Raw genomic sequence first — 12,560 nt, forward strand, 5'->3', positions numbered from 1 at the left:
ATTCCCATTGTGCTGAATGCAGCCAGAAATAAGAATTAACCGTTCGCTGGACGGAGAGAATCAAAGGATTATGGAAATCGTTCCTGTTTTACCGAAGCGATGACCAAGCCCAGCGGCGCCGGCGACGTTATTTTCATAATATGCAGAGAAATGATTTTCCGGGGATTATTGGATGTAATAGGTTTTCAAACATGTCTTATCTGTGAAGGATGAGTCACTCGCCCCGAGAGCTCGCCCGCGTACGCTCGTTACTCGGGAGACGTAGTAATAACGCTCAGAAACCGAATGTTCTGAATGAACGTCTCGTAATCCGCGTGAGATTACAGCGGTCCGCGGCACGCACACCGATCGCCCCCCCTAAACCTCATTAATGGGGGACAAGATGAAGATTCCGAGCCCCGCGAATGAAACGTCCCTGCTTTCCGGAAAAATATACGGCCCGGTTTAAGCCAAACGGGTTTTCTTACTGACCTGCCTGTAGAATATTAGGGGAGATCGGCCCCCGTTCGGCCCCCGTCTAGTCGCCCGTTTCTCCTGCTGTAAAGACTCAAACCTTAATCAGTCGTTGGTCTCGTCTTAGATTCAGGAGCCGTATGTCTATCCCATGCATGTTTAATACCCTCACTGTATTACCCTCTACCACTTCTGCTGGGAGGCTGTTCCATCTACTTCCGTCTCAGTAAAGTAAAACTTCCTTCCATTCCATCTCAGTCTCTGACCCTCTGGTGTTAGATTCAGGTCTCTTGTTGTAACTTTTCTCCTCCTTTGAAATAAATTCCCTCCTGTACTTCTTCCGCTGCTTTTTCATTTGCAATCTCCAGGGTGGGACGTTTCTTGGGCCAAAATTTGGAACAGTAACATCAGAACGCGTGCGATCCTAGAACGGGGCAGTAAGGATAGCGAGAGTGACAGCAAACCCGGGAGACAGACAGACCGACAGCGAGATGAATAAAAAAAACCCAGAGACAGACTGACCGACAGCGAGAGTGACAGCAAACGCCCCCCCCCGGAGACAGACTGACCGACAGCGAGCGTGACAGCAAACCCCCCCCCCGGAGACAGACTGACTGACAGCAAGAGGGACAGCAAACCCCCCCGGAGACAGACTGACCGACAGCGAGAGGGACAGCAAACCCCAGAGACGGACTGATTGACAGCGAGAGGGACAGCAAACCCCCCGGAGACAGACTGACCGACAGCGAGAGGGACAGCAAACCCCCCGGAGACAGACTGACTGACAGCGAGAGGGACAGCAAACCCCCCGGAGACAGACTGACCGACAGCGAGAGGGACAGCAAACCCCAGAGACGGACTGATTGACAGCGAGAGGGACAGCAAACCCCCCCGGAGACAGACTGACCGACAGCGAGAGGGACAGATACCACATCAGTGAGACAGACCGACAGTGCAGTGAGCACTAGAAAGGGGGGCAAATATCTGAGAGTGGCTGCTCTAACATGGGGCTGATGGGGGGTAGGTGTACAGGTATCAATTGCCCCAGAACATGGAGATGATTGGATGCTGTAGGCAAAATCTGGCGTTTGCCGATAATATGGGGCAGATGGGTGACTAAAGGAAGAGGCCTCTGGTTTGCCCCAGTAACATAGAGGGGTTGGTGGCTGAAGTGAGAGATTTGCCCCAGGGGTAAGTGGGCTGTATTTTATCCCACTTACACGCGCTAGGTAGGCGCCTGGGAGCCGAGGAATCCCCCCCTTTACCCCCGCAGGGGCACGGTGGGCGAATGAAACCTTAAGAAGAGCGCGGGGGTGCTCTGTGCCACCCCCTGCCTGCCGGGCGGGGAATCTCCACGCATCTGTGGGCGGGGACATTGATGCGGCCATGAATGAAGCTGCCGTAAACGTCATTCTCCTAATATGGTCATTAGCGTCACCGGCGGGCGGACCAATGAGATAAAAGCTCCGGCTGCGGGATCTCCCAAGGCGGAAGTGCTGAGCGTAGCGCTGCCAGGAGGGGGGATTTAAAGCCCAGGCAGCCGCTTACTAGCGATCGCATAGCGGGCACCGGGCGCACAATCTTCGCAGACATGAAGGTGGCTTCTATAGAGTGCCGGCTGCTGCGCAAGCTGCTCAGGAAGGAGTTTCCCCGGATCCTGCTCCTGGACTGCAGACCCTACCTGCCCTTCTATACCTCCAGCGTCAGGGGTTCCCTCAACGTCAACCTCAACTCCGTGGTGCTTCGCAGGGCTCGGGGCGGGACGGCTCCTCTGCACTTTGTCATCCCGGAGGAGAGTGTCCGTACCCGGCTACTGGATGGCCAGGTGTCGGTGATCGTGGTGCTGGATGAGAGGAGCCAGAGGTGGCAGAAACTCAAGAAGGAGAGCACTGCTCAGATAGTCCTGAATACCCTGAGCAGCCTCGCCCCGGGACCCAAGATCTGCTTCTTAAAGGGTAAGTTCTGCCTGTCCCGGTAATACAGTAATTGCCCCGATCATCCAATAATTCTTATGAAATGAAACATTCTGGCCGGGAGACGCAGCGTTTCGCGGAGGATAATAAATCGGTTTTATTGCTCGTCGCATCCTCGCTTTCAGGACGATTTCCCCAACTTGTTATTTGACAAGAGAATAAATCATTAAAAGTGACAGCTTAACCTCCCTTTATTGGCGCCGAATAATAAACCGATTTATTTAAACTAGTGGGAATTTCTTTTAAAGGGACCATAAAATCCCGGGGCTGATTCAGCACTTAAAGCTTAGTTCCTCTCTGTAAAGGGAAGTTATGGATCTACTACATCTGTTTGTATCCAATATAATAGCCCAACATCCGATAGGCTGATAATGGCATTCTGGTCTAAACTCCTAAATAGTGATTTATATATTAATATCTTTTTTATATATATATATATATATATATATATATATATATATATATACATACATGATCAGGAAATCTGCGCTAGATACTGGTACATTATTCTTGCCTCAGGATCGCTTGTTAATGGTGCTATAATGTCATTGACCCCAGGAAGCTTCCCCCTGGTCGGATGTGGGTTGTTAAGGAAGGTTATTTGCAGGTCAAGCGTTGTCTGTCCGGCCTCTTGTCACATCTGAGATGCAAATGCCCCCATGTGAAATGTAAATGCCCCCAGCCAGGGGCTGAGTGTTAATTAGAGCAGCAGGCGCTCTGCTGGGGAAGTGGTTTAGGATGGGGCTGCCTCCTGTGCCTATCTGTTAAGGCTGATGACCCCAAAGAACAAACATTTCCCGGCCATCTGCACAAAGTGCAAGTCTGGGCAACCTTTAAATGTGGAGCATTCGCCATAGAAACCAATGCAAGAATTACCCGACAAATATGATAATAAATCAGTATGTAATGGAGGAGAAATATTTTTTATCTTATTGGGTGCACTTTAGAGCTATAATATTCAAAAAATCTATTGAATTCTAAGCATATATTTTCTGCCATAAATTACTGTCTATAATAAATTGCATTATATAAATAATTCTCTTGGTTTTAAAAACATTGTTTCTTTGTAGTGGAAAAAATATTTAAATAAAACAAAATTTAGAAGGAAAACAAAAGTAACAATAATGCTAAATATTGCCCTTTATTTGTTGCAAAGTATTTAATTCATCTTTTGTTGCTCCATGTTAATAAATTGTGTAATCTGTTCTAGAATTATGTCTGACGCCCTCTGTATTGAGTTGCGCCATCCTGCTAAAAATTAGGCATTAATCGGGTGTTAGATTGAAAGCCTCTACTTCCTATGGTGTTAACAGAGTAATGGGGTATTTGTGACTCTCCCCCATTTGTTTTCTTTTTTTAGTTCCTATAATTAAAGGGGGTTATTTGCATAAGTGACCCTTTCACTTTAACAATGAATGCCCCCTTTGCACATGTCGTTGACCCTCCTCTTGCCCTGTTACCTTCCTGCCTTAACAATACAAGGGTAGAATTCCTCGCCCTTTATCCTGCCCCAGACTATATACACGTCTCACAGCCTCTGATCCCCCGGAGTCCTGATTAGGTTAGAACATATGGCAAGCTTTCGGAAGTGGGACCGAAATAACCTCGTCTTAACAGCAATGAGATCCCAAAGGAAGCGATTGTATTCAGACCCTAGAAACTCAATCATAATCCTTTTTAACCCCCCCCCCCCCAAAGGACTGGTTGTTATGTACACAATTCCTTCTAATAATCTGGAACGAGGACAGCGTAATCCCATGGATGTTAAATAATCGATTACATAACCGTCCTATTCCAGGGAATAAACGCATTATGATCACGGGGTCAGCTGGACTTGGTTTAATTTCTGTATCCAATTAAAGTTTCGTTATATAATAATAACTTAATAATGTACGGAACACGAAATGAACCCCGAATAAGCTAAAAATCTACTTGTGTTGAATCCTTCGTAGGTGGGTATGAGTCATTTCACGTCGAATACCCGGAGTGTTGCGTCAATCAGAAAAGTTTCGCTCAGGAAGAAAGCGAGAGCGACAGAAGCCTCATACGGTGCGAAAAACTGACTTCCTTCCACAAACCGTCATATGATCAGGTATGGAATTTACTGTGACGGGGGGGGCTTTTTCAGATGTTATCTCGTTCACAAGTGTTTTTATAATGCCAAATGTTGGAACAAGAGGCCAGAATCTAAAACTAGAAGGTCAGAGGCTTAGATGGAATGTAAGGAAGCTTTCATTACAGAGGATGTCAGATAAGCAGATCGCCCCCCCCCCCCCAGCAGAAGTGGTAGAGGGTAATACAGTGAGGGTATTAAACAAGCGTGGGATAGACATACGGCTCCTGAATCTAAGACTTGACGGGCGACTAGACAGGGGCCGAATGGGGCCAATTTGCCAGCAGGTTCTATATCCACGTTTCAAAGCTCCATCCGATGGGCTTGTTAAGAATTTCAGCTTTTTTTGTTCCTAAATAACCGATTCATATGATTCCAACCTCTTGCAGTTGAATTATAGAAGGGGAAAGAGACGAGATACGTGTTTTTCTCTCTCTCTCTCATGCTAGGAGGATTTGAACGGTTAAAACACGGTGATGTCATTTTTTTTTTTTCTGTGTGCGCAAACCTCAGTAACAAAGGTGATCTATGATAACGAAAAAAGGAAGACAAAGGATACATTTCTTTACAATAGAGGCATTGCATTGACAGGGAAGGGTTAATAGCCATCTATTCTAGTTCCCTTTTCTATTAGTAAGTGGTAATTCACGCGGTGAGTAGCGTTGTTTCCGGAGATCAATAGGGCATTACTGTTTGCCATTCATGATGTGCTGGTGTGTCAGGCTATGACCTTGACGGGGAGATGCATCGGAAACAGGAGATGGCTTACAGAGAGAATGGCTTTCTGTTCTGACTCATACCTTGTAAAGGCCGGCAGTATACCTCGCGGCTTTCCACAGATATAATTACATGTATCTCGTCTATCGCTTACCGGAGAGCTCCTCCCCGCCGTACATTATTCATGGTTCATGTTCTGTATCTGCCACTCACAGGCATGACACACACATACGTGTGTGTGTGTGTGTGTATGTATGTATGTATATGTGTGTATATATATATGTGTGTGTTTATATATTTTAAACATGATACCCAAAGGACAATAAGCCTTGCGGGTTAGTAAATGGACCCTCAGCGGAAGCCGGTTATTAACACTAAGAGCCGGGGGCTTAAGGATCTGTTTGATCCCAGCTGCAAAATCTGTTGGCTTCAACAGATTTATGAATAGCGGTTTGTAAAATTGAAGGAAACATTGTTTCTTTTAAATAATCGGCTTCTGAAATTTATTTTTGTAATTGCTACCGAGTGGTGTAGAAACATAGAACCTGCTGGCAGGTCGGCCCCCGTCTAGTCTCCCCGTTTCTCCTGCTGTAAAGACTCAAACCTCAATCAGTCGTTGGTCTCGTCTTAGATTCAGGAGCCGTATGTCCATCCCATCCCCTCACTGTATTACCCTGTACCACTTTAGTTGGGGAAACTGTTCCACTTATCTACCACCCCCCCTTTAAGTAAAAATAACGAATCAATCCCAATTGAAGCGGAGCATGTAATTCTCGTAAAACCTCATCCGTTTCCAGGCAGGATGTGACAGTGTCCTGAAATACTGAGATCCGGATAAGGGAAAAGCTCTGAAGGAAGGGGATCTAATAGTTAATGAATTAAATCCTGTGATCCGCTGGCTGGGATCTCTTCTTCCGGCCCTTTAAATCAGGATCTGATACATTAAAACACAAGAAGACGTTTTTAGTTTAATGCAATAACTCCCTTGTGTGTGGATTTGGTTATTAATTATTAAAGGTAGGTTGACGGGTACGATGTATATGAATATATTCTGCGTCTATTAACGCTTTGCGTGCCGCTCAGCTCTGAAGGTTGGCGTTTATGTTGGGCTTGCAGGTCTGTGTAGGATGTGGGTGGATTGGCAGCTATTGCCTCATAGCCGTGGGCACGGCTGCGGGAGGGCTGTGTGGGCATCACCCTCTGATTCACTCTGCTTTTAATTTTACAACCGCAAATCGCTGAAGATTCAGCCCCGGTTATAACCGGCTTATGTATTATGGTGCGATTTACACCCTAAAATCATATCTGCCCTCTGGCGGGCGGTAAAATGCTTCTGTGTCCCAAATCGCGGAGATAGAACGTCCGTGCGTAGAGTGTCTGTACGGCGATGATCGTAAAAACTAACGTGCTTTTTTTGTTTCTCGATGTTTAGGGGAGCCCTGTCGAAATTCTTCCGTTTCTTTACCTCGGCAGTGCCCACCATGCTTCCAGATGTGACTCCCTCGCCAGTCTTCGCATCACCGCCTTACTGAACGTCTCCAGAAAGACCGCCGACTCCTTTACAGACCAGTATAATTACAAGTGGATACCGGTGGACGATAACCACACGGCGGATATCAGCAGCCATTTCCAAGAGGCAATCGACTTTATTGGTGAGTTACCTGTCCTGGAACTCTCGTGCATCTTTAAATTCCCTCGCTGTACTAGCCTCTACCACTTCTGCTGGGCGGTTGTTCCATTTGTCTACCACCCTTTTAATAAAGTAAAGCCTCACTATATTCCATTTAAACCTCTCGCATCTACATTTCTGCTCATTCAAAATAAAATTCCCTCCTGTGATATATTTCCTAAATGTGTAAAAGACCTTTTTTATTAGCGAGGGAAAATCCAGGTAGTAAAATGCGTATCTGAAAGGTTTATCAATTTATTGCCCTCCAATTTGAGTAAAGAAAGGGGCCATGTGTGGTTAATTGTGGCATAATGTCTTGTGAAGAATGCACATTTTTTGGTACAAAGCCAAAAGACATAAAAATCCAGCTGTTTATAGCAGGCGATAGACGTGGGGGCCGTTTAATTAACGGGTGGGGTTAACAAAAGGGTAACTTTGGCAATTCATGAGCCTCGCTGAGCCCTTTAGAGCTGTAAGTAGACAGAACGACTTCTAATTACAGGAACCCGACCTGTTTGTCTGCTCCGGTCATTAATTAGGGCGAGGGGCCGAGACTCTCTTAATGGTTCTGATTACCGGGGGCCGGTGACCCAGCATTCCGTAGGCTTCTGATCTGCAGGCTGTAGGATTATAAAACTTTGGCCAACAAACCCGCAGTACGAGAAAAGACATAAAGACTGAGTGTAGTGCGAGACGTCCGTAGAGTGCTGTAGAGACCTCAAAGTATGGAGAAGAGCAAACCAGACGGACCAGTTGGGTTTCCGCTGTCGCTATTATATAAACATATTATTTAAAGGGAACTCCCACAAAAATCCTGTTATTAGCATCGGATTAAAATGTTTTGAAAGAAAAAGGCGCAATAATTTTGCAAACAGTTGCCAAATAGTTTTTGCAGAATGTTTTCAGGCAGCTGTATATTGGCCCAATCTACTAGACAAATGTCCTCTAGCTCAATCTTGGCCAATACAATGGCTGTTAAACTAATGAAAGTCTATGGAGGAATGGACTTCATTAGCATCGCCATAAAGCATCAGCTCAGTGTGGTGTCTGAGCCGGGAAAGTCACCCAAAATATCACATGACTGACAGCAAAGACTCCTCCAGCTCTGCGGATAAAAGAAGTTTATTGGAGCAAAATGAGGTTCTTGTCACCGACCGACATTACTGTATACAGTGCTGGGGGGTTATTACTGTATATAGCGCTGGGGTATATGCTCAAGGCGGGAAATATTTTTAACTGGACGAGTGGTTTACCTTTAGCTGTAATGTATGAATGGTGTTATGGACAGTCTACACCAGTTTCTTATTTGCCGTATATATATGTCTTGCAGATACTGTGAGATGCTCCGGAGGAAGAGTCCTTGTGCACTGTGAAGCCGGTATCTCCAGGTCTCCGACTATCTGCATCGCTTACCTTATGAAGGCCAGAAGACTGCGCCTGGAAGAAGCCTTTGAATACATAAAGCAGCGTCGAAGCCTCATTTCCCCAAACTTCAGTTTCATGGGCCAATTGCTGCACTATGAATCCGAGGTCTTTTCTTCCAAACCCAGTGCCCCGGCGGCGTCCTGCAAGAGAGACTCCATGTCCTTCTTCGCTGAAGATCTGAACATTGGGAAGAGCTTCGAAGGCTCTTGCTTCAACTTTCCGAGTTCTGTGTTGAATGCGGTCCCGCTCAGGTCTCCCGTCCATCAGTTAAAGCTTAGCCCGATCACGGCGACATCGTCCGGCTAACAACCTTCTGCGTGCGACTGAGACAGAAAAACCCAATAAGAACTTTCCAATGTGCAATATTCTCACGCGATTCCAAGGATGTCCAAAACGGACGTTCTGATCCAATGCTTTAACAAGACCGAACGGAACCAAAGCTGCAGCTTACAGAGAACTCCTCAAATTCTGGTCATCCGAGGAGTCAAGATCCCTCCTTTTTTTTGTTGCATAATAACGGCATCTCGCCTAAAGCTGGACCAATTATCTGTCTGGTAGTTAAAATTCATTAAGTAATATTGAGAAATGCGAAAGGATGAGGGTTGAGGACCTTTCTTCAAGGAGAATCGTTTCGTAAAAGGTGTAACATTCCACAGTGATAGTGATTGCAGTTGGGAAATGTGGCAGGTCTCTGGCACTGAAAGGGTTAATTTTTATTGTCTTTCCTATTACCGATGTTCTCCAGTATGGGTCAGATTCTAGGCCAAGTCCAGCCCGTCTCGCTGAGGTTCTGATGTAAAGTTAGAATCTCCCCGTTCTGCACTAATCCGTGCTCTTGGATTAGGATCAGGCGTTCGTTCAGCCATTATATTTTGGGGGGCCCTTGTGAAGATGAAGTGGTCACCAGCGGGAACGCCAGATCTGAGCTGCACTGAAATGTTGCGTTAACCCCTTCTCGTATTTCTACTACCCTATAACGTTGAGTCTGAACGTTGCAGAAATACAGCCGCTGGTTATTAATCATGTTATATGTAGGTCCAAATACATCACTTGGTGTAGAAACACTCCAAAGCTTTGCATGAACACAGCCCACCCAGTGCCAACTCCTGGGGGGGGGGGGGGGGACGCCCTCTGTTCCAACATGGTAAATGCCCTATCTTTAATGATGCCAGCCTCCATGTAGTGTCTCCTGTTGCTGGACCCGGTAGCTACCGGTGGGGTATTTTGTAATGCTATGGAGGCAGGTTTTTTTGTGTTAATATGGGGGCCCGGGGGGGGGATTGGGTGCAGGGGCCCGAGTCCACCTTTAACAGTTTAACGTGCATCCTCCCTATGATTATATGGAACGCGCCCCCCCCCCCCATCCTGCACAAAGAGCTTTCAGAGACTTCCACAGGATGCACGGCTAATTACGCTGCCCAGCACTTCCTCCCAACATGTATAATAATAATGGATACATCGATCGGTAAATGTATCCAAAGGGAGGACGGAAGCATCGAGATGCCACGGCGTGGAACTAAAGCTTTGCTTTTTAATATGGATTCCGGATAATGCGAGGTGTCGCATGTGATTCCTTCCCCCAGGCCCCCCAATATTTGTGAGGTTACACAACAGGAACCAATAGCTAACATGTTACATAGTAATTTTACGTAACATAATAACCCGTTTTAGTTGGTTAAAGTTATTTACAGGTAAAATAATTCCAAATATTTGCCCTCTATGGCAGGGATGGGGGGGGGGGCGGAAATAAACCTTGGTTTTGGTTCAGAATTGTGTGTTGAATACAAAATATGTTTTTGGAAGAAAATCACTGAAGAATGATGTCGCTGACACTGTTTCCGTTAGTGACGTCCGTACCGGAGTGCTTTGTCCATTCTGGGGCTGAAGCGGTTAACACTGCAACGTAACCCTTTATGTGCTGGAGAAGTTTACATATCCACAGTTCTCTCAGTAACTTATGAGGTTATTAGTGGGGTTTTTTTTTTTGTTTTTGTAACATTTAACCCTTTGAGTGTGGGAGGGGTGTATTTTCCACCCCTTCAGCAATTGGGATCACTGGTACTTTTTTGTCGCCCCCCCCCCCATATCAATACAGGGTAAAAATGCAATAATTTCCTGCAAAATGTTTGTTCTTACTGATGTATTTTTGTTTTTCCAATTGTGCCAATAAATGTTTTTGTTAATTTAAACTAAATGTCTCTGACTTGTCACAAAGCGTCGTCTACCGTTATGAGAAGTCCTCCTCTTCAATGCCAAATATACGCATTCCCCCTAAAACATTTGAAATCCAGCTTTTTTTGTTTGTTGTGTGCGTGGTCACTAGCCACTTTTATTAGGTACACGTTGCCTTCATTCTTCGTAGCAGATTTTCTACAGATCCTAGGCTTTTAGATCTACAAGGTGCTGGAAACATTCCTCAGATTTTGGTCTGTATGGACGTGATGACATCACGCGGTTGCTGCATATTTGTAGGCTGCACATCCATGATGCAAATCTCCCGTCCACCACATCCCAAAGGTGTCTATTGGACTGAGATCTGGTGACTGTGGAGGCCGTTGGAGTTCAATGAACTCGTGTTCCAGAAACCAGTTTGAGATGATATGAGCTTTGTGACACGGTGCGTTATCCTGCTGGAAGCAGCCATCAGAAGATGGGGACACTGTGGTCATAAAGGGATGGGCATGGTCGACAACAATACTCAGGGTGTCACGTTTTAACGATGCTCAACTAAGGGGCCCAAAATGTGCCAAGAAAATGCTCCCCACTCCATTACACCACCAGTAGCCTGAAATGCTGATACAAGGCAGGATGGATCCATGCCTTCATGTTGATGCCGGGAATCTCTGAAGCTGAGGTAGATGGGGGGGCCCACACAGACCACCAACACATGTCCTAATTTGGACACCATTACAAAGGGTTATTTAATGTAAAGAATTGAAAAATATAGGATGTTGGCGAAGTAGCGAAGTAACAAATGCGTTTTAAGCGTTTGTAGCAGAACGTCTGCAAAGCCTTAAAAGCGATTAAAAAATATCAAACGATGCATCAGAGGAGTCTGAGATAATAGATTATAAATTAGAATCCAGCATTAGATGTTCTTCTGCAGTAAAGAACCACAGGAGCAAAGTCCTTTAATCTCGGGGATGATGCTCTACATGAATATAAAAGCCTAGAATCTTGTTTAGGGGCGTATTATTACCCCATGGGGACTAAAAGCTACTGTAACTGTTAGAGCTGATGTTATGCGTTTCACGGCGGGGCCTGCGAGGGAAGAAATTACTTCCTAAGAGTGATTTTAGGTCAAAGTGAACAATCGCCCGAGAAACCGATGGCTGTTTTGTGGGGGGAATGAGCTGAAGTTGAGCACTAAAATGTTTTAGGGTGCACGGCCCCGCAGCCATATGTTCCTAGCGAGTAAATTTATCCTATTGCGCTTTTCCTCTTTAATGCTGCAATATTTGGAAGGAAAACATACCGAAACATTGTATAGAAAACCAAAATTCAAAACGAGTCGGAAATAATGATGAAACTAATTGGCAGAAAATGTGACTATGCAGAAAACGGCATCCGCTGAACAAATATAAACTCCCTCCATTCACCAACCGCGGTTAAATATAATTACGGTTTGGAAAACTTATTGTTTGTGTTTAAAAAAAAAAAAAAAAAAAAAGATTTCTGGGGAAAAAAAACACCCGCTGCTTGGATGAAAAGATCCTCAAATAAAGGCGCAATGTTTCCTGCTTTATATTTATTTCCTTTCCATTAATTCCATTATGGAGCTTTTTGGAACATGGATGTAGACAGAATATGAAACATAACCCCCCCCCACCAGGGGAACTATAAATCTCACAATTTTAGCTGTTTTGCCCAATTCTCCAACCTCAAGGCCCTGATCTGACTGGGAATTGTTGCATACCTTCCAAGTGCCCATATTTAGGACGGACAGTCCCTCTTTGAGCCCCAAATCCTGCTTTGCATCGATGTATTCTGGCTTAGGCTGACTAGGTCTAGTCCGAGGGTGGAAGGTCCAGTGGGACTGCAGTCAAACTGGCCCAAAACTGGGACTACTTGGACTACTCAATGGGCCAGCTGCACGGGGGATCTCCAATCGCCCCAACAGGTCCACTTACACTACAGATGCCGCAAGAAAAGTAGGATAGTGGGGCAGCTACGCAGGAGAGTGGCCACAAATCGAGAACGTCCTGCAAAA

The 12,560-nt window shown here is 45.6% G+C and overlaps 1 protein-coding gene across 1 annotated transcript; it reads left to right on the forward strand.

The window, feature by feature from the left end:
* The first annotated feature begins 2,044 nt into the window (after nt 1-2,044).
* Nucleotides 2,045-8,656, forward strand: LOC149277511 (dual specificity protein phosphatase 5-like). Its single transcript, XM_089502801.1, has 4 exons — nt 2,045-2,408; nt 4,379-4,518; nt 6,689-6,908; nt 8,256-8,656. Exons 1-4 carry the CDS (start codon nt 2,045-2,047, stop codon nt 8,654-8,656), a joined length of 1,125 nt encoding a protein of 374 aa, XP_089358927.1.
* The last annotated feature ends 3,904 nt before the right edge of the window (nt 8,657-12,560 follow it).

Source organism: Sceloporus occidentalis, unplaced genomic scaffold, assembly GCF_023333645.1.
Source record: "Sceloporus occidentalis isolate IW3139 unplaced genomic scaffold, rSceOcc1.0.p SCAF_212, whole genome shotgun sequence".
Taxonomy (NCBI): Eukaryota; Metazoa; Chordata; class Lepidosauria; order Squamata; family Phrynosomatidae; genus Sceloporus; species Sceloporus occidentalis.